The sequence below is a fragment of the Octodon degus genome, unplaced genomic scaffold (genome assembly GCF_000260255.1).
Source record: "Octodon degus isolate 3935 unplaced genomic scaffold, OctDeg1.0 scaffold00036, whole genome shotgun sequence".
NCBI lineage: Eukaryota > Metazoa > Chordata > Mammalia > Rodentia > Octodontidae > Octodon > Octodon degus.
This window is the reverse complement of record NW_004524612.1, coordinates 14,958,355-14,981,927: the sequence shown is the minus strand read 5'-3', so window position 1 is coordinate 14,981,927 and position 23,573 is coordinate 14,958,355. Positions and strand designations below refer to the sequence as shown.

Genomic DNA, 23,573 nt, shown 5'->3' with positions numbered 1-23,573 from the left:
CTTGGACGAAAGGCTTGGGCCATGATGCCCAGCAAACACGACATTTTAAAGGGCTGATCTCTGCTCCCACAAAATAGTTTTATGGATGAAAACCAGTACAACAATCTGGACAAAGGAAAAAAAGAATAAAGCATTTGACAGTGAAAGCTTGATAACTGTACTGTACTATTGTATCCACACAGCATTTCCCAGGCCCCCAGGATCTCGTATGTCTGGAAGGGGAAATAATGGGATGCCATTTTAAAATTTCATTAATTTTTTGTAATCTTCTTAAATAGTCAGTTCAGTTACACTCAAGCAACATCTGGTAACATACAGTGCTTCAGACTTCAAGCACAGCACTATTCTAACCTATATGTGAACTGGGCATAACCAAATCCTACCCAGAAGGAGTACATAGAATATACCACTTAAATACCAGGTTAAAATCTTAGCAGATGGTAAAATTCTGGCAAAGATACTGCCTGCATTTTCATACCAACAGTACATTGCTATAAAGGAAGCCAACAGGAAAACTAAATTATGTAATTTTTGTAACAATGAACATTTACAAGTCAGGAGAAAAAAATCAGATACTTTTTTTTTTTTTAAATTTGAAAATGCCTAGAATTTCAAGATATTTCCTTAAATGTGTAGAAAAGAGAATCTCAGACTGGATATGGTAACATGCCCATAATCTCAGTTTCTTGGGAAGCTGAGGCAGAAGGTTCGTAAGTTTGAGGTTACCCTGGTGACTGAGACCCACTCTCAAAAAGAGGTTAGCAATGTAATTCAGTGGTATGTTTCATGCCTATTACGAGCAAGGTCCTGGATTCCATTCCTATACATGTATATATACTTCCTTCCCCAAAGAGAATCTTAACTTAGGTTCTATTTTTAAAAAGAAAGGGTTAGAAAGACTTTCAACTCTCTTTCAAGTTTTTACTTCTCAACACGTTTTAAAAGTACTAACATAAAAAATCCACATCCACCTCAACAATAAGTCATTGGCATAGAAAGCCCATTATCTCTCTTATATATCAGAGTAAAGTTGCATAAATAACTTAGAAACCAGATTAAAGACTTAAAAGTTTCAATTATTACAACATGTTGAAGCATAGATACAATAAAAATGCTCTGAGGAAAAACACACACTACAACTATGGCAAATGTAAGGTCCCTCTCTGCCTTGGGTGTAGTTTACTTTCTCAACTTGTTCCTGCTTGACTGAGCACTTACTCCCAGTACTGCACTCTTCAAGCCCCAGTGCCTTCATACACACTCTTCCCACTACCAACCGCACCTTTCTTCCTCTTCTCAACCTATCAGAACCATTCTGCTCTACAGGACCCAGCTCCAATATACCACAACCTTTCCTTTCACCATGCTATTTTTCTGTGTCCTTAATACAGCTAGGACCCATGTCCTTCCTTTTTTTTTATTTTTTAAATTTTGATTAATACATGTTTATAGGACATAATGATCACATCTATCATGGTACATGAACATAACATATTATAGTTTCTTTAACTTCCTCTTCCCCTCCCCTCCCCTCTTTCATCTGTCTTGGGGAACTCTGAGCCCCCTTCTCTTGGATTGAAACCACCAGGGCTAGAATTGTTATACAGTGTTTGGCACATGAAAAACGAGTGACTTTTTTGTTGTTGTTGAGGTGGGGTCTCATGTTAGTTAGTGTGTGTGTGGTGTGTGTGTGTGTCCTCAGTGCACAGCATTTACACATTGAGCCATGGCCGCACAATATATGAAGAGGCTGAATCAGAGTAAGGCTGTTTAATAAACTGAAAATTTTTAGTATATATATTCTATATGAAAACATTGAACTTCTGAACTGGCAGAAAGAAGGCAACTCTGCCAAATACTAGTTAAAGCCCCCACTTGAGTGTATAGTTCCACTCCTTCCATCTGCAAGCATGATACATTAATAGTATTTAAAGGTAAACAAGGCACTCTATGGCAACCACAGCCATCATTATGAACATATTGCACAAATTTTCTAGAACTAAATATGTAACTTGTACCCTACTTTTTAAAAGTAGAAACATTAGATGCTGCCAGTAAAACTCAAGTTTATGACCTGTGCCACAGCGAAGAATGGTAATGTTGTTCAACTACCCTTTTATAATTATGGCAAAAATTAGCCTGAAATGCATTCTATAATAATTTCTGGAAATTTTTTTTAGGCTTTTTGTATGTGTAGCAGCTTACACATATGAAGTTACTTGGAAGCACCACTTTTAAGAAAGCTTACAGCTGGGCCCTGTACCATCCCAAATCCTCTGTAACTTCTCTTGGATATTTTTGCCATTATTTCATTTATAGTCTTCCTCAAGTTTACATAAGCCTCAGCTGTCATTTTACCATGAAATTTTACTTAATAAATTTATCATTCCCGATTTAGTCACTTGTTAAATATATCTGCTAAAAGTTACCATACTTAAATGTAAAGCTGAAAAAAAAAAATCCTGAATTTCCTAGCCAAACACAATAGTATCTTGGTCAGACTTTTCTTCAGCAAAGTTCACTCAACTCAGCAGTATCACAATAAAAATAAAATGTAAGTTTCTTTACAAGTGTAAGCACTAAAGGAAATTTCAGAGATAATTTGAAAAATTTTTTTCTTTTAAAAATATGAGTTTTCAGGTTGAGAAGACAGCTTGGTGGTCTAAGCACCTGCCTGGCATGCACAAGGACCCGGGTACAATCTCCAGTGTCTCATGCTGTGCCAGCCCTGGAACTCCGGGTGCACTGTGCTGTCCCTAGAATTGGTCATGATGCAAGCCTGTAATCCAGCACTGAGGAGGCTGAGACAGGAGGATTACTATGAGCCTGAGCTGTGTAGTGAGACCCTGACCCTGTACCAAATAAACAAATAAATAAAAGATTTTTTAAAAAATTAAAAAACTGAGTTTTCAGTTTTATTATTTGTAAGGATGAAGTAAATTCAACTACCTAGACTAATAACATGGTAGGTAAACAATGGTTTCTTTGTATTTTAGCATCCAAAATTCTCCAGGTATTTCATTAATATATAAACACAGAAACTATGTGACCATACTATAAGCTGATTGCTAGGCAAGACTCTGAGATTATGTTACTAAGCATAAAAACTCTGTCCAGGAAAACTGATCTTCCAATAGAGCTTTGCTATCATGAGGATGATTTTGTTCTTTGAACAAAATCTGTTCATGTTGTTATGCTAAGCATCAATTATTTTTCAAAGATTTAATTCTAGTGTAGGAAATATTTTTCTATCCAAAACCACAGAGTCTCAGAGGGAACAGACTCCACACAAAACAAGAAATTATTTAGAATCATAGTGATGCAGTTTTAGGAACCTGAAGACCATTAGAATTATATAACAATTACTAACTGCTTGAAAAAAAATATACATGGACCACTTTGGATTTTTAAAAAGAGATAGGAGTATGATATTTTATTAAAGAAAAATAAACACTATGACTAGATGCAGTAATGTGCACCTATAATCCCAACACTCTGAGAGGCTGAGGCAAAGGGACTGAAAGCTCAAAGCCAACCTGGGCAACTCAGCAAGACCCTATCTCAAAATAAAAAGGGCTGGGGTTGCAGCACAATGGTACAGTGCCTTGGATGTAAGAGGCACTAGGTTCAATCTCCAATACTGCGAATAAACAAGGAAAAAAATTCCACAAGACAATATATTTTACATATGATCAATCATGAAGCAAAGAAACACAGAGGCTTAAAAGCAACATGTAAGGAGCAAGAAGAAATGCATAGACGTTTTTCAGGCAAACTAAAGAAAAGAAGGCAAAGAAGATAAAAAAGAGTTTAGGGAAAAAAAATATTATGGGGGCTTGAAAAAAAGTGATGAAAAAAGAAATACAAATGAAGGAAATAAGGGTTAAAGAGGACTTGGACCTCATTCATTTTTGCATCTCAGCATAAATCTTGGCACTTAGTAGACACTGAAAAAAAAGTTTATCAAGTAAAAATTAAGAAAATAAAAGGTCAGTGCAATGGAATAGGCTCTATAAAAATCCTGTTTTTTTAGTTTGTATGAATATATTTTTAACAGCCTGGGATAGACAATGAACTGCTTGAACTAATCTTTGGTGTCTTTTTCTTATTCTTGACAATACTGGTGAAAAGACACACACAGCAGACACACACACACAGACACACACAGAGACACACACATACACAGACACGTAGAGACAGACAGACAGACAGACAGACACACACACACACACACACACACACACACACACAGAGCTTAAAGAAGTGAGGGCAGAAGTGGAACAGAATTCCCAAATAACATTTTTTCCAAGTATCACAACTGTAATTAAAGGTAATAAGGGCTGGCCAGATAGCTCAGCATATTAAAGCACCTGCTTAGGGGGTTCGATTCCCCCAACCCCATGCTGTGCCGGCCCAGCCCCTGGGGCACGCTGAGATGGCCACTGAGACTGGGCCTAGTGGCGTGTGCCTGTAATTCTAGCACCTACGAGGCTGAAAACAGGAGGATCATTATGAGTCTTATCTGTGTAATGAGATCTTATAGGCATTGTATTAAATATATTAAAAAAAGTAATAAAATAACAGAAAGCAACAGCAGAAAACAGAATGAGTTAACATTATTTGGAAACTGCTTTAGGACATAAGAAGATATCTATCTTCTAGAGTTAGTTCAAGCTTGAACTGATCAATCAATCTCCTTTGTTTCTTTTCTAGTTACATATTTGAAAATACATATCATGTATCATATCATCACAATTCAGCACAGTTTTAGAGTCAGACGACTAGGAAAAGGAACCCTGTCCCTGCAGGTCAGAGTTTTGATGACTAGCAAAGCACTACTCAAGCTTACAGTGCAGTTGTCTGAACCACACCCAGTCTGCAGTTAAAAACAGAATTTAGTTTCTGGAACTACTGGTTTTCTTAACCTTCTCAGTCTTAAGTATTCACTAAAACAACAGTAAAAAGGAGAAAGAAAAGAGAGTGAAACCAAAATACAAGTACGAATAAACTGTCCTGGGAAGAATTCCAAAATGCAATGAAGACCAAGAGAACTAAATTATGGAAACCTTAAGCAACATTTTAGAAATGTGTGTTATAAGGGTATTTGTCTCTTCCATACTAATTCTCCCAGGATGCACAACACACACTTGCATAATGTGCATCTGTGTATTAGACACATGTCCTAATTCAGATCATATACATGTCAGGTTAATGGCAGGGACATCAAGTATGATTTAACTATGGTTTGTCATAGTGCTGTGATGCTATTTTTGTTCATGAAGAAACACTTATTCTAAAAGCCTATTTTTAGATGCTTAGATTTTGGGGGAAAAGACGTATTTGCAATCTAAAGTTTTTGAGTATGAGTCTTTGCCCGCTATTTGGGATTAACTTTTAAACCTAAAACCTTTAAAGCTATTTGTAGATGTTAAAACAATAAAACCAAGGTTTATTAATGATTTTGTTATATATCATTCACTGAAGATGAAGATGAGAAAAATCTAAGAACAAAAATAAATATATGTATGTTATTTCATAATAAAAATGAAACATGCAATAGTTTTAATTACAAACATACACAAAGGTATTCACTTGCATTTATTTGCATCTTCTTGGGCATATCACAAATACAGGGTCATTAATCAGTCACTTTGATTAAGAATAATAGAAGTATCGTTTCTACACAAATCTGACTCCAAAGTTGGAAATCTAACCATTCTGTGCCAATGCTTCCACCCACTACCGCTAAGTATTCTCACACTTATTCCTCTTTTTGGTGTAAGCTGCTGCTTCTTTTTTCATCTGAACTAACTGCACTGAACAATCTATGAAGAGATTTGGAGATTTCTTTTGTCATCCTCCCTTGAGATAAGAATAGAGGTGGTAAAAGAGCCAAGTCTCACTCTTCTGTGTAGCAGTCAGAGACCCTAACACTGCAGAGATATACCTGTTTCTGGAGCTAACGGAATACCCAGCCTAAATCACAGATAGGTTAACGAAGAAAGAATACATTAGAAGCCTCACCCCTGGGCAGTAAGGCCACCAGAACTTTTGCAATAAACTCTACTTAGGCTGTAGAGAGATGACTCTTTACTCCTCTCATCCTAAACTGTTCATATTATATCTGTCACTAGCTTTTTACCACATAGGTAAGAGACGCTTTTCTGAGCAAAAGGACAGATTTGTAGAATAAACATTACATTTGAGCAAAAAAGGACTGCAATGAGGATTGAACATGGAGGAAAAATTTATGTGAAGCTCCTATTAGTGCACTGAATGTTTCTTTTTAAAAGCAACTTTATTGAGATATAATTTACATACCAAACAATCCACCTTTTTGAAATATGCAATTTAATAACTTTTAGTGTATTCATAAAGTTGTGCAAGTACCACAATTAATAATAAAATTTTTCTTCAACTCTAAAAGAAGCCACACACTGCTTAGCTGCTTCTCCTAGCACCACCCCCAGGCAACTGTTAATCTACTTTCTGTCACTACAGATTTGCTTATTTGGTGTATTTCTTCTAAACTGAATTATGCAATGTTTCTTATAAATGGAATTATATAATATTGTGCTTTGTGATGATAAATGTTTCTGTTACTAAATATTTTAAAAGTCACATATGTGGAATAGATACACATGCAGCTCTAAACCAGTCACCAAGATATGTGCACATCATTGAAGTGATCTGGATACGATGATAGACAGGAGAACAGTGTGTCTTGTCTGTGTCTGTGTGTACATCTGATCAAGTAGGTAGTTTGTAGATATTCTCCTCCGAAAGCCTTATTTTCCTCATTCAAAAAGGAAGTAAGGTCATCATGAGAATGACAGGGAATTTGCAGAGAGAAAAAAATATAAAATAATCATTTGAAGAGAGGGAAAGAATAAGCTAGGAACAGTATGATTGCTTGGCAGTATTAAAGATCTACTTGAGGTTCATGGTCATGAATTTAAAATGAGGTAAGTCACCAGGGTTTTAGGTTTTTTCCTCAACCACATTTAACTGTAAAAATGCAGAAACTATACAAGCAGACAGATTTAACTGACATTCATTCGCTAGCCTATGACTTTACCTAATTTATTAATGAGTCCCAAATGTGTGTTTCTACTGCCATTAAAAATCTCTTAACAGAAATTTTAGGCATTTTCAGAGTCAGAGCAGTAAGCTTGAAGGGACTATAGTTGAAGAAGGAAACTGGTTCAACACTGGCTATGTAGCAGGCACTCTACATAAATTATTTCAAATAATTCTCCCAACTCTTTATAAAAAACTATCTCTATATGTTAGAAACCTGAAATCCCCAAAGTTTAACATAAGACTTGCTCTGAAATACATTCTATTTTTACTTTATTATTCTATTTAACTGTTCTTTTTCTAAATATAGCAATTGGAGTCCAGACATGTTGAATGATTTGCTGAAGATCAAATGATTTTCCCAAGGTACAGATGCCTTTTCAGATGAAAGTTCTGTCACCATCACGATGTTAGGCTGTCTTGCACACTTCCTGCTCTGTATTCCTATGTTCAGTCTACAGCTAGTTGGGCTGCTTCTCTCTTTCTTAAAAATCTTTTCTGGTATACCTTCTATGTTCCATCCTATGATTGCACACTACAGCGTAGGCCATAATCACTCATGCTGGGTTACTCCAAAAGGTTCCTACACTGACATTCATCTATCCCCTTCTCTAATCCCATTTTATAGGTAGTCACTTCCTTTCCCTGACTCTCATGTATGCAACATCTATAGTGCAAAACTATAAAGATTAAATATGATCCATTTCATATAATTGTCAGTACGATCAATAATTGCACACAAGCTAAAATCCTACTCATGTGTAAGCCAGATGAAAGGATGCTCCATTTCATTTGTCAGGCAAACACAATTATAACTGCAGTGATGTATCACTTCACCCCTACTAGGATGGTTACAACCAAAAGGCAGATGATGATGACAACTTTTGGTGAGAAACTATAATCCTCATACAAGGCAGGTGGAATATAAAATGGTGTAACTTCTTTAGAAAGCAGTGTGACAGTTCCTTAGCTAAACAGAATACACATATGTATTTAGCAGAATATATATATATATATATATATATATATATATATATATATATAGCAATTTCAGTGCTACACATTTTGAATAGCACTATTATTCAAAATAATCCAAAAGTAAAGCCCAAGTGCTTATCAAATGATGAATGGGTAAATAAAATGTGGCATATCCATATAGCAGAATATTGTTTAACAATAAAAGGGAATGTGATATCAACAAATGCTACTTAGTCTAGGTCTTGGAAGAAGTAAAAAACAATACATGCATCATGCATAAAAATTGTAATGTCTAGAGTGGGCAAATCTATGCAGAGATAAAGGTTAATGGGTACATATAGGAAGAAAGTGGTAAGAGAAAACAAGTGTGATTCTTACTGGGTTAAAGGTGTTTTGCAGGGGTGCTAAGTGACTGTAGCACAGAGCATGGTAGTCACACCTGTAACCCCAGCACTCTGGAGGCTGGGGCAGGAGGATCACTGAGAATTTCAGGCTAGTCTGAGCTGCATAGTGAGTTCATGGGCAGCCTCAACTATGTAGTGAGACCCTCTCTCAAAAACAATAAAAAGTAACCATGGCAATAGTGGCATAACTCTGTGAGTGTATTAAAAGCACTGAAATATGTACTTTAAGTAGGTAAACTATATCTCAATAAGCTCTTTCTACACCTACATTTACATCTATACCTATCTAGCCACATAAATAATGATAACCTGAATAACAATACTCATATTACTCAAATTAGAAAAAAAAAAAAAGTAAGATTTTTGGTAGTTCTTTTTTCTTTGTGGCTGGCTCAGCCCACCCTGGGGTGGGGCTGACAGCATGTGGTGCCAGGGATCAAACCACATGTTTGTCCCTGAGTGCTTGCCTAAGCTTGCCTAAGCAGGTGCTTTAGACTGCTAAGCTATCTCTCTGGCCCAGTTCTTTTTAAGCTTAGGCTGTATCCTACTCTGCTGGTTCAGTGAGATAACACAGTGTTGATATTACACTTGTCAGTCATCACCTTCATACACAGGTTTTATTTACTCTGTAAAGATAATCCTCATTTCAATTTGATTTTGTTTTATAATTTATGTAGAATATTTGCAGGTTTACGATGCTAAATGAAGGTATATTGGATGTATTTCTGTCTCCTCTCATATAGTCTTTTCTTCTTCTACTGATAATCATTTTATTTAATGGCATATTCCTCCATGTCAAAACAAGGACAAGAAATACATAAATAATAGCTTAATATATATAATGGACCACTAGAGATATTCTTCATTCTTTACAAAAAATATTTGCATAGCACTCTACTGTAGGCCTCAACATATACTATATGAATGTACTATAATTTATATGTCCCAATCCATTACTAGTAGACATGTAGTTTGTTTTCAATATTTTTACACTATTATGGTGGTGTTACCTTTTAATATTTTTGTAATTGTAGTTTAGAGATAATTTTCTAGACATAGGAAATGCTAGGCTATTAGGCAAATCCTTTGGCAATTTTCTTTTTTTTTTTTTTTCAGTTTTTTTTATGTGCTAATATTTTTATTTTAAAGTGAAAAATACAAAAATAAATAACAAGAACAAAGACACAATCAAAGCAACATGAAACAATAAGAATAGTATGGAGTTTCAAAATGAGATTAGAATATTAACAATGGTTGTTATACTACAGCTAATTTTTTGAAACTTAGGTGCAGGTTACATAAATGTGTTCATTGTGCAAAGATTATCTGTTTTGTATGCTTGTGAACTGTGCCATTATAGTTCATACAAATAAATTTGTATAAGTTGTTATGCAACAAAAAGAGTGGTAAAAAAACGTACAAGTTTACATTTATCCCAGTTTTCCAACTCATTTGAACTTTCCAAGTCTGGATGATAGACTAAGATAACTCCTTTCAGGATGCCTTTGGCAATTTTCTGAGATATCACTAAATCATATCCTGTAAAGGTTATTAAATTTTACCTTTCTAAAAACAATATATGAGAGTTCCATTTATCTATAGTCCAATCAACAGAAAATGTGGCCAAACTTTTGCATTTTTGTCAGGTGAGGAATGCTATCTCAATGCAATTTTTTTTTTTTTTTAATATATTTAGTACAGGGCCTACAGGGTCTCACTACACAGATTGGACTTGTAGTGATCCTTCTTGTTTTTCAGCCTTCCAAATACTGAGTTTACAAGGGCCCTGCCACACCCAGTCTTACCCACTGTCTGTGTGCCCTGGGGGTGGAGCCGGCACAGCACGCCAGGATCAAATCCCAGTCCCTGCATTTGCCTAAACTGGCACTTTAATCTGTTGAGCCATCTGGCTGGCCCTCAATGTAATTTTAATTGCAGTTTCTCATATTATAAGTTAAGTTTCTTTCCCTATTTTGAAAGTGCTGTCTCAAATATTTTATTGAAATATTTATTAGTGGGTTTTTTTTCTTCTTCTGTATTTAGGACAGAGTCTATAGGGTGTATAGGGTCTTACTACATAGATCAGACTTGTAGTGATTCTCCTGTTTTTAACCTCCCAAGTGCTGGGATTAAGGCACACGCCACCATGTCCAGTCTCAATCGCCATCTCAGCAAGCCCCGCGGGTGGGGCTGGCATGGCTCCCCAGGGACTGAACCCTAGCCGCTGCACTCTGCCTAAGCAGGTGTTTTAGTCCACTGAGCTATCAGGGTGGTCCTATTAGTGGTTTTTTAACCATTAATGCTTTACAAAAAAAATTTTTTGGGGGGGTGAGATAGCTCAGTGAACTAAGCGCCTGCTTAGGCAAGTGCAGGGATCCAGGTTCGATCCCTGGCACCACATGCCACACTGGCCCTGCCCCTGGGCATGCTGAGCCACCACTGAGAGGGCATGGTGGCACATGCCTGTAATTCCAGTGCTGGGGAGGCTGAAAACTGGAGGATAATTATGAGTCCAAGCTGCATAGTGAGACCCTGTACCAAATACTTTTTTTTTTTTAACTTAATTGTTCTACATTCTTTGGAACTGTCTGCTATTATTGCCACCTAAAGACAAATGTAGTAATCTGTGAGAAGAAAATTAAAAAGGAATAGTTCTGTTATTGTTAAGAATCTTTTCATAAGTTCAAGGGCTACTTGTGTTTATTTTTGTGATGATACTGCATCTTTAGATATTTAGTCCACTGTCTGCTTCTTGTACTATGGATAACCACTAAGAAGATAACAATGTAGTGTATTGACTATCAAAACTGTCCTATTAATCAGCTGTGAAACTGTCTCATTCATATTTATTTCTCAATAAAAATATATATTAAAAAACAGATATTTAGTCCATTTTTCTACATAGCTGTTGGTCTTTTCTCTTTGCAGACCTCTTCACATATTAGGGATAATAAAAGTCACAATGTGTTTTCTGATGTACTATTTTACCGTGTTCAGTTTTGTTTTGTTTTGTCGTGATACTGGGGATTGAACCCAAAGCTTTCATACCGAGCTACAGGCTAGCAGCCTCCTTTTTATTTTGAGACAGGGTCTTAGTAAAGTTGCCTAGGCTGGGATAACTTCCCATCTTTCTGCCTCAGCCTCCCGAATGGTGGAATTACAGGTGTGTGCTGCCATGCCTTAATTGCAGTTTTTACCTTCAATTTTGTTTTTCAACTTATGCAATTATATTTATATATGTTTCCTTATTGCTTTTAGATTTTGAGTTAGATGGAAACATTTTCCCCATTTCTAGGATATGGAGGGGGTTACCCTTACTTTTTTCCTTTATATGCAAGGATTCATTTTTCTGATTCATTTGTAATTTATATTGGTGTATGGAAAGGAATGAAAGTAATTTTTGACTTTTATGGTACACTAACATATCTGCATAAGACTTACTTTGGTTTTACTATCTGTGCATCATGTATTTATCCATCCATGTAGTCTAGTCAAAAAATATTATGTGTCATTCTAAGACCGGACAATTTTATTTCATTTTAGAAAATAAAAAAACCAATACTTTCACAAAATGAAAAACATACTGTGACCTTCTGTATTATAGCTGTTAAGTATTTTAGAAAGTCTTCTGTAATTTTCAACTATTGGAATAAATCTTATCCTTTTTTTCTAGGTGTCACAGGTCAGGTATAATTAAGTAAAAAAAAAAAACCAAACAAAAAACCAACTCCTGGGTAAAAGGGATTTATTAATTAAAATCAAAGTTAAAAATATAAATTAAGGCTAAATGTGAAGCTTACATAGTACAAGTGTTCAACATTTTTTTTTCTTAGTGGTATGGGGAACTGAACCCAGTCTTTTTCTTTTTTAAAAAAAATATTTTTAAAGAGAGAACAAATTAGAATTAAAACAAAAAATTACAAGTGAAATTACAGAATTTCACTTAAACTAATATTAATTTCACAGTATTTGTTGTAATATGTAGTGTTGTCTTCCAACCAGTTATTCATATTACCAGATATATGCATGTAAAATTGGAAGAAAAAAAGAAATGCATAAGAAGTTAAGAAGAGAAAAAGTACAACTGACAAAAGGAGACGAAACAAATTAAAGCATTAACTGCTTTTTTCTACAGACCATCAAAACCGCACAATAAAACCACCCTACTTAAATACATAAACAAATCTCTTTTCCTTATTTCCTCCTATATTTCTCCTTAACTCATTAAATCCTTCCTTTTGAATAAGTTCATTCCCTTTTCCCAATAGCTATTGTACCCTTCAGATTCCATTTTTCTCTCTCAGGTTCTCATATTAAGGAGACAATATGGTGTTTGAACATGGGGGTCTGATTTATTTCACTTCAGATTATGTTCTCTAGTTGCATCCATTTACCAACAAAAGACTCAAATTTATTCTGTTTTATAGCTGAACAATACTCCATTGTGTAACAATATCACATCTTCTTTAGCCATTCTTCAGTTGATGGGCATCTGGATTGTTTCCAGGATTGAGCTATGACAAACTGTGTTGCTTATTATAAACATGGGTGCACATAAATCACTGTAGTATGAGGTTTTCAGTTCTTCTGGAAAAATACCCAGGATGGGAATAGCTGGCTTGAATGACATCTTCAATCCTAGCTTTTGAAGGAATCTCCACTGATTTCCACAGTGCTTGTACCAGTCTGCACTCCCACCAACAGCGCAGAAGGGTTCCTTTTACTCCACAGCCTCTCCAGCATTTGTTATTAGTTGACTTCTTGAAGTTAGCTATTCTTTCCAGGATGAGACAGAATCTCCGTGTTGTTTTAATTTGCATTTCTCAAATGACCTATGATGTTGAACATTTTTTCATATATTTACCTGCCATTTAGATTTCTTCATCTGAGAAGTGTATATTCACCTCAGATGCCCATTTTTCAATTGGGGCTTTGAATTTGGAGGGGCTGATTTAAAATAAAAAATTCTTTATATGTTTTAGACAGACGGCCTTTGTTGGAGGGACAGTTGGCAATAATTTTTTCCCAGTTTGTGGGTTTTCTTTTTACTCTGTTGGAGATTTGTTTTGAAGTGCAGAAACTTTTCAAAACAATGAGGTCTCAGTCATTGATTCTCTGAAGTATTTCCCATGCAGTTTGGTTTTTGTTCATGAACTCTCTACCTATACCTATGTCTTTAAAATTTCTACCTACATTTTCCTCCAGATAATTTAGTGTTTCTATTTTAATACTTAAATCTTTGATCCATTTTGTCTGTAGCTTTGTGCATGGTAATAGGAATAAGTCCAATTTTAACCTTTAGCATGTGAAAACCAGTTTTTCCAGCACCATTGATTAAAGAGGCTATCTTTCTTCCAATGAACATGTCTGGCCCCTTTATCAAATATAAGGTGGTGGAGTGTGTTTGCAGTTGTGTCTGCATGTTCTAATCTGTTCCACTGATCCTCAGATGTGTCTCTATGCCAGTACCATGCTTATTTTATCACAGTATAATTTCAGGTCAGGGATCTTGATACCTCTTGCCTTTCCCTTGCTTCCCAAGATTGCTTTTGATATTGTGTCTCTTCTGGTTCCAAATGAATTTGAGAAAAGTTTTCTCTAGCTCTGTGAGGTATATTAATGGTATTTTAATCAGGAATGCATTTAATCTGTATAACAACTTTGGGAGTATGGTCATTTTCACAAAGTTGGTTCTTCCTATCCAGAAGCATGGAATATTTTTTCATTTTCTCAAATCCTCTACAATCTCTTTTCTCAGAGTATTACAATTTTCACTGTAAAAATGTTCTACGTCATTTGTGAGACTGATTCCTAAGTATTTCATTTTTTGGATATTAATGTGAAAAGTGTGATTTCCCTAATTTCTCTCAGTGCATTGTTTGTGTACAAAAATGTTACTGATTTTTGGATGCTGACTTTGTATCCTGCTATGCTGTTGAATTTGGTGATTAAATCCACAAGACTCTTGGTGGATCTTTTTGTGGTCTTTTATGTAGCGCCATCATGTCATCTGCAAATAATGATCATTTCACTTTTTCTTTTCCAATCATTATTCTTTTTATTTTATTCTCCTAATTGCTCTGTTTCCAGAACTATAGTGAACAGGAGTGGAGACAGTGTACATCCTTGTTTTGTTCCTGATCTTAAAGTGAAGGCCTTCAGTTTTTGTCCATTTAATAGATGCTGGTTGTTGGTTTCTCATAGACAGGTGTCATCAGGTTGAGATATAGATCATCCATTCCAATTCTCTGTAGAGTTTTTATCATGAATGAGTGCTGCACTTTGTTAAAAACCTTTTCTGAATCTATTGAGATGGATCATGTGGTTTTTCCTTGGTTCTATTGATGTAGTGTACTATATTTATGGATTTGCATATGTTGAACCATCCCTGCATTCCTGGAATGAATCCCAGTTGCTCATGATTTATAATCTTTTTGATGATTTGCTGCATTCTGTTTGCTAGCATTTTATTGACGATTTTCTCATCTATATTCATTAGAGACTGGCCTATAGTTCTCTTTTTTAGCTGGATCTTTCTCTAGTTTTGGAATCAGAATTATACTTGCCTCCAGGAATGAGTTTGGGAGAATGGCCTCCCTTTCAATTTCATTGAAGAGTTTGAGAAAAGTTGGCATTAAATCTTCTCTAAATTTCTGGTAGAACTCTGCTGTGAATCCATTGGGACCTGGGTTTTTCTTTGTTGGTAGGTTTTTTTTAAATCATATTTTCAATTTCATTTCTCATTGAGTTATTCAGAGTTTGTATATCTTCTTGACTCAGCTTTGGCATTTCATTTGTATCTAAGAAACTGTTCATTTCATCTGTTTTCCATCCTGTGAGAGTAAAAATTCTGAAAGAAGGTATTGATGATCTTCTGAATTTCTCTAGAGTCTGTAGTGATTTCACCCTTTTCATTATTGTGAATTTTTTCTTCCCTTTTTTTGATTAGGTTGGCTAGGGGGGTTATCAATTTTATTTATTCTTTCAAAGAACCAACTCTTTGATTCACTGCATACCACAAGTTTTGGTAAGTTGTATCTGCATTTTCGTTTGATTGCAAATATTTTTAAATTTCTTCTTTAATTTCATCTGTGACCCACTGGTTGTTTAGGAGGTTATTTAATTTTCATGTTATTTATGGTGTTTTTGTAGCTTTTTTTGTCAATAATTTCCAGTTTTATTGCACTGTGATCAGACAGTATGCATGGGAAAATTTCAATTGCTTTGCATTTACTTAAGAGTGCTGCGTGCTAGTAATTGGTCTATTTTGGAGGATGTCTTGTGTGCAGCTGAGAAGAATAAGTATTCTGTTGTTGCTGGGTGAAACACTCTGTAAAAATTCTACCAAGTCAATTTCTTCACAAGTTTGGTTTAGTTCTGTTATTTCTTTGCTGAATTTTTGCCTAGTTGATTTATCTCTTTGTGACAGTGACATGTTAAAATCCTCTATTACTACTGTATTATTGCTTATTTGATTTTTCATGTCTGTTAAAATTTGTCTTATGGGGCTAGCAAGATAGCTCAGTGATCTAAAGCACCTGCTTAGGCAAGCTTAGGCAAAGCCCAGAGACAGTGGTTTTATCCCCAGCACTGCGTTCCACACCAGCCCTGCCCCCAGGGTGGGCTCAGCCAGCCAGCCAGCCAGCCAGCCAGCCAGCCAGCCAGCCACACACACACACACACACACACACACACACACACCCCTGTCTTATGTAGGAGGGTACACTCCAATGGGTGCATATATATTTATAATTTTTATCTCCTCCTCTTGCAATTTTCCCTGAATAGGTATGTAGTGACCCTGTTTATCTCTCTGGATGATTTTTAGTTCACACTGTCAGCAACCATGACAGCTACCCATACTTTTTTCTGATTTCCTGTGGAATGAAGGATTGTTTTCCATCCTTTGACTTTTAGTCTGCGAATTTCCTTTTGATCCACTCTGCTACTCTGTTTCTTTTGATTGGTAAATTGAGGCCATTTACAATGATGGTCATAACTGATATAGATTGACTTATCTTTGTCATGTTATTTTCCTGTTATAGGTTCTATAGTTTTTCCCTATTCATAATTACTTGATCTGTTTGGTGGTTCCTTTTTGCTGTTCTTGAAGCTGTGAATACTTCTGTCTCTTTCTAGAGTATCTGTGAGTACTCTTTGTAGGGTTGGTTTGGTGTTTGTGAATTTCTTCAATTGTTTTTTGTCATGGAAGACTCTTATTCCACCATTGAATTTGATAGTTTTGCAGGCTATATCATTCTGGGTTGGAAGTTTTTTTTCTTTCAGAACCTGAAATACTTCACTCCAATCTCTTCTTGATTTGATGGTTTGTGTGGAGAAATCTGCTGTGATTCAAATGGGCTTTCCATTGCCCATGATCTGTTTCTCTCTAGCAGCTTTTAATATTCCATTTTTTGCTGAATTTCTGAGATCTTGATTATGTGTCTAGGTATAGATTTATTGTGATTGTGGCTGTGTGGAGTTCTATATGCCTCACTTATTGGTATGTCAGGTTCTTTTCTTACGCTTGGAAAATTTTCTGCTAGTACTTCTTGCAAATAATCTTTTTATGTCATTTCTTCTGTCTCCTGCTGCTTCATCAACACCTATTATTCTTACATTATTATTATTATTATTATTATTATTATTTATTTTTTTTGTGGTACCAGGGATTGAACTCAGGACCTTGCACTTGCTAGGCAGGTACTTATTCTACTGAGCCATTTCCCCAGCCCCCTTATATTATTTTTCTTTGCACTGTCTTGTAGGTGTTGAATTGTTATTTCCTAGTTACTTGTTAGTTTTAAGAGATCTTTTATTTCATGTTCATTAGCTGCAACACTGTCTTCAAGGTCTGAAAGTCTATCTTCAGTTTCATTCAAGTGGTTTTACCAGCTTTTAATGATGTTCTTAACTTCTTGGATTTTCTTAGATGTCCATTTGAATCGGTTTTATGCATTCTTGTTCTCTCTTGTATTGTTCATTCAGTGTTTCCATCATTTTTCTATTCTCCTCTATTTTTCTATCTATGTCTCCTTTAGCTGTTCTGAGCAAGTCTTCCATGATTGTTGTCCTTTCTTTTTGGACCTTAGAGATTATTTTTCATCTTGTTTCTTCTATAGCCTGATGGACTTGTTTCTTTACTTCAGTTGCTATCATTTCAGAGATTTCCAGTGTGTAACTTCAAAGTTCTTGTATGTCATTGTCTTCTGGATTTGTTCTGGGCGGGCTAGAGGACTGAGATTGTCTTCTGCTCCTGTGTTTTGGCATTTTCAAAGCTCCCAGTAATCACCCAGAAAGAATCTCACAGGCCGCCCAGAGTTTGCCAAAGTTCTTCTGAACCCAGTCTTTGCACGATTCTACATCCCTGCTCTTTTGACTTTTAATTTTGTTATAGATCTTCCTAAGTCACTAAGCTATTGAGGCTGGGACTAAACTGATGATCCTTTTGCCTTAGCCTCTCAGAGTGCTGGGATTATAACAGTGTACCACTATGCCTAGTTCAACACCTTTTTAAATGAAATTCAATCAGTATGACTCTGGCTTATTGCTGTTACCTTAGGAAATCTAGTCTTTGAGATTCCATCCTCCAAATGCATTAGAAATATTTTTGTTTGTTTGTTGTGAGATTGAGTCTGAGTATGAATTTCAGACTGGCCTTGAATTCATTATGTAGTCCAGGATGCTATCAATTTTCAAATTAATCTTTTCTCACACTGACATTAAATAAATGAACATTGCTATCTTCATGAAAAAAGTCAATGGTTAAGTCAGTACTTATACCAGCTAGAAACTAATACCAATGCTAATTTTGCTGCCATATATATATATATATATATTACAAATAGTTTAAGTTACATATTAGGGCCAGAGATATAGCTCCATGGCATAAGTATCTGCCTAGCAAGAATAAGGTCCCAAGTTTGATCCCTGGTACTGAAAAAAATAAAACAAAATCATGAGTTACATATTAATTAATTAAAATTACATTTTAATTCCCATCTCCTATGTGGCAAGTTCCAAATTTTCAAAAAGAAACAAAATTTCCATATTAAAAAAATAGAGCTGATCACTAATGTCAGATCTCAAGAACAGTGAAGTTCCATTCTTTTGCTCCTGCGTTTTAGCATTTTTGAAGCTCCTAGTAATCACCCAGACAGTTTTTCATTTTAACCACCCAAACATATAGATTGTCTCCAGAACAATGAAGTTTCATTCTTTCATTTTAATCACTCATTATTCAATAAATAGCTTCTATTTTTACTTATAATAAAGAGGGCAAGGAAAAGAAAATATGATAATATCAATGGATAACCTATATAGTCTCATTTTAGCTAATGGATCCAATATCCTATTAATTTCATCTATAGTACAAGAACAAAAACATGGTCTGAATTGCAACACTGTAAATCTTCCAATTTTTAAGGCAATAATGTTAATGATCTGGCAGATAATCATAAAGTAAACAAGAAGAGATGGCAAGTGTCTTAGATGATATACTGGCTACTTAAAACCTCACTTCACAGATTAGAAAGTTAGCTAAGAATCTGACATCTGAACAGTTAAACAGGTCTCAAGGACTGAGTCATACTCTGTTGAGTATACTAGTCTACTAGTCTGAGATGAGAAAAATGTACAGTAGAGAAACTGTCATTGTATTGCATATAAACTTCCCCACAGAAACAAAATTCTATGAGTGTTGTTTATAGGTAGGTGACTAAAAGGATAATTGCACTATAAGATCTAGGCTAACTATAGTCAATATTTCACAATCATCCATACCATTTCAGATGGAAAGAATGAAACTGAATACCTAGTAGGGCATAAGTACTAGTGTTAGTGTAAGGAAATAAATCACTGAATCAAAGTAAAATACAAATATTTAGTCAAATCTCAGTGGTTTACACAATTCTTCAAAATTTTTGATGCAATTAAAACTTTCAGATAGTTTCCTGAAGCATAATACAAAGCCCTAAACCAAAAAATATTTCTTCTACAGTTTCTTAGGACACAAAGTAAAATACATTAATAAATGTGAACTCCATCTTTACAAATTCACAATGTTAAATCACATTATTTCAATAATATAGCATGTTTAATACTCTAAATAACACATTCAAGATAGAATTTAGAGTCCAAATTACCCTTTGGAAATGAAAACTGTTCCAATCTATAGAAAGTTTGTCTCTTCCCCTATGAAAAGGAAATGTCTCCCTACCTTTCCATGACAGCGAGGCACTCCTTTCTCCAGGTAAATCGACTCCCTCGCCGTAGTCGGAAGGTCCCAGATGTGGCAGACACAGGGGGAGGTGTTTGTCTCCACTCAGGGTCCTCTATTGGAATGGGGGCTGGTCTCATACTCAGTGTTGCCCCTGAAATAAGACACTTTTTAGCAAATAACTTGTAATTTATTTAAGCCAATATCACAAAAACAAAAACAATGAACTTCAGAAAATACATTTTTGTCCTATTAAAACTTGTAGGCCAATATATGCAGTATTTATATTTATTTTTTTCACCCAAATAAAGACATAAAGAAGTAAAAATATCTTTTTAAAAATGTCTGTCATTAGTTATTTTATAAGGTCATTTCTTCCCACTCTGTCTTTTATTTATTATCTTCCATTACGGCCTTTAAAAAAAAAAAACAAAAATACCACAGGCTATTCCTCCTTATGGGCAAAGCAAAGTATGGTCTTTGACTTATTAACAACTTAGTGTATCTTCCTCTTAGAAAACCTCTCTTAGAAATTCCCTATCAACAGTTGTAATCTTTTTGATCAATACACTGTAGATATTCAGAACCTTTCAATGCTACTTAAAATATTTAGAAGCCCTCATAAAATATATTCAATGAGAAAGTTAAAGTAACTCCAATTACTGTATACTCTTAAAAAAAAAAAAAAAAAAAGGCAGGCAAAGCAGCACATGCTTATACTCCCAACACTTGAGAGGCTAAGGCAGGTGGCCAGCAGGGGCTATATAGTGAGACCCTGTTTCAAAACAATCAAATACAACATCAAAGAAAATAAGATGACATTTGATATGCATTTAGTCAACTAACTAAATCAGGTCTTTATAGGTTTACCTATTGATACACACTAGGTTGATATATTCAACCTTCTTTGAATGTAATAAAATTTCAATAAAAATGTATAATTCAAATATCTTATTAATTCAGACTAGCTTTTTCTCAAACACACTAACTGGTAATGGTTATTTATTTATTCATTTTTTCCTGTGGCTTTCTTCTATCTCAAAGCTAAAATAAAACAAGAAAAGCCACACTGGCTGTGACTTCTAAGGACTTATTTCATAGAATTTGAATAGACCTTGGGCCAGGGAGATAGCTCAGTAGAATAAGCACCTGCCTGGCAAGTGCAGGGTTCTGCGTACAATCCGCAGGACACCATCCCCCCCAAAAAAAGAATTTGAGAAGACCTTGCTATGCTTCCATTGCGTTTAATCTCTGGCTCCTCTATTAGTCTTTTAGTTCTTAAATACTGTTAAATTCATCTTTCCAAGCATAATTATCATTATATCATTTTCTCACCAAAAACTTTCAAAAAATGTTATACAAAGCTATAATCCCACCACTCAGACAGACTGAGGCAGGAGTACTTCAAGTTCATGCCCAACCTGGGCAATTTAGTAACACCTGACTCATAATATGAAATGGCTAGAGATGTGTCTCGATGTGAAGGCTCTGGATTCAATCCATAGTATCACCAAAAAACAAAACACCTCAAAAAATTCCCTCTTTCTGTGCTTTAACCTAAACATTTAATATAGCCCTAACAATAATGCTTAGAAGTTGTATTAAACACATATAACATTAAACATAGGGCTGGGGAGATGGCTCAGTGGAATAAGCGGTTCCCTGGCAAGCGCAAGGGTCTGAGTTCAATCCCTAGTTTCGCCAAAAAACCAAACCAAAACAAAACAAAAAACAGGTCCGCTTTTCTTTGATAGTTTTTGAGACACAGTCTTGCTATGTTGCCCAGGTTGGCCTCAAACTCCTAGGCTCAGGTGATCCTATTGTCTCAGTCTTCTAAGTAGCTAGTACTAAAGGTGTTTACTGCCATACTTAACTCAATCCATTCATAAATAATTTCATTTTTATTATGTAGCTTTTTACACAGAAGTCTGGTATCTTAACTAACCTGATTTTCCTTTTCAAATAGTTGTCTAGAGTCTTTCTTTTTAACTCTTAGTAAATAGATCACCATTCTTAAAATTGCTCATCTCAAAAATCTCAGAATCATCCTTGACTTCTCTATCTCCCACATAGTATATTCCAATCCACAGGCAATTTCTATTAATTTTATTTTTGAAGATATAATCAGTATCAGGGCTAGGGGGTATGGCTCAGTAGCATGGTACCTACCTGTCAAGCTCAAGGTCCTAAGATTGATTCCCATTACATTAAAAAGAAAAAAATACTCTTAACAATTTAGAACAAGCCAGCATCATCTCTCAAAAAACTGTAACTTCCTAGCATAGGCTCAAAAACTGGACATTCACAACTAGGTATCCCTGCTGACAATAATACCTTTAAATCTGGGTCCTTAAATCTTGAGAAGAACATGGGAAAAGTTCAAGACTAGATTTTAAGAAGCTTTGTAGCTTCTTCCTACATTTCTTGGAGTATTAGCACATCGCCTTAAAACAAGTCTGATCAGCTAGAGGCATAATGCCCTAAGGATACTCAAGAGAGCTATGTGGAGAGGCCATAGGACTGCAAGCCTAGCCCCAGGTGCTCTGCCATTCAGGTGCCAGCCAATTAAGAGAAAAAGCCATTTTGGATAGTCCAGCCACAACAGACATCATGCAGAAAACTCTAGAATCTAGCTAACTGAGAAACAAGGCCCGAGACACACAGTTCAATACAGTCCGATAGCCAACCTCCCGGAACCCTAGAGATCCCTGCCTCCTGGTATGTCCTTACTTCACACACTGTACTGCAATTAGTCTGTATGATTCACAGCACGCAGCAGTGATGGTACATTGTGAGGGCATGTGTCTTGGTTTCTTTGTCTGTCGGGTCAACCTATCAAGGGAAAACTAACTGCCACATGTGAAAACAGTTACACAGTGGAGGGTGAAGTCTGAGGAGCAGCTGTCTCTAGAAGGAACTGGGACCTGCCAGATTCCAAATAAAAAATCTTGCAAGTGAACTATTCAGTTCCAACAACTGCAGCCCTGATGACAGTTTGAATCCAGCCTCATGAACTCTGAGCCTGAACCACTGAATACCATCATTCCTGGATTCCTGAGAAATAAATATCTGCTTGCTTGCTTGCCTGCCTGCCTGCCTGCCTGCCTGCCTGCCTGCTCGCTCGCTCTCTCTCTCTCTCTCTCTCTCTCTCTCTCTCTCTCTCTTTGCATTTAGTAAGGGTCTACAGGGTCTCACTACACAGATCAAACTTGTAGTCATCCTCCTGCTTTTAGCCTCCCAAGCACTGGGATTACAGGCATGCACCAGCAAGCCCAGTCTCAATGGCCGTCTCAGTGCACCCTGAGGACAGGGCCGACATGGCATGCCAGGGATCAAACCTCAGCCACTGGGCTCTGCCTAAGCAGGTGCCTTAGTCCACTGAGCTATCTGGCTGGCCAGTATCTGCTGTTTTAAAGTGCTAACACCTTGTGGGGTAATATGTTTCTTTTTATTTTCCTACCAAGAATCAAACTTAAGACCTTGTGTTTGCCAGGCAGGCACTTGTGCTACTGAGCTATATCCCAGCCCAGTAATAAGTTGTATAACAACAGAAAATTAATAAAATGTCATTGTTTATTTCCCCACAACCTCCAAAATACAAAATGTTATGAATACTATTTATTCAAATTACAAATTTAGCAGCAAATGCTTTGCTTTTAAGATAAAAGATTACATAATAAGCATCTTTCCCTGTTTGCTGACCAATTTGTATTTTAGACCAACTATCTAGTCTCACCAGCCCTTCTGTATCTTTTGTCCCTGTTTTTGTTATCTTATTTTTTTTTCTTTTTTAAATTTTTTTTTTTTGGGGGGGCTGGAGAGATGGCTCAGTGGTCTAAAGCACCTACTTGGAACAAGCTTGGCAAAGCACAGGGACCGCGGTTCAATCCTCC

General features: G+C 35.9%; 1 protein-coding gene across 10 annotated transcripts in view; it reads right to left on the bottom strand.

Moving 5' to 3' along the window:
- The window catches only part of Hmbox1 (homeobox containing 1), a 236,691-nt gene that overhangs the window by 33,326 nt on the left and 179,792 nt on the right, over positions 1-23,573 (bottom strand). For all 10 annotated transcript variants that reach the window (XM_023714679.1, XM_023714675.1, XM_004630703.2 and 7 more), the window contains one exon: positions 19,681-19,834. In XM_023714679.1, coding sequence (XP_023570447.1) covers positions 19,681-19,834 — 154 coding nt within the window. The remainder of the gene's footprint in view (positions 1-19,680; positions 19,835-23,573) is intronic.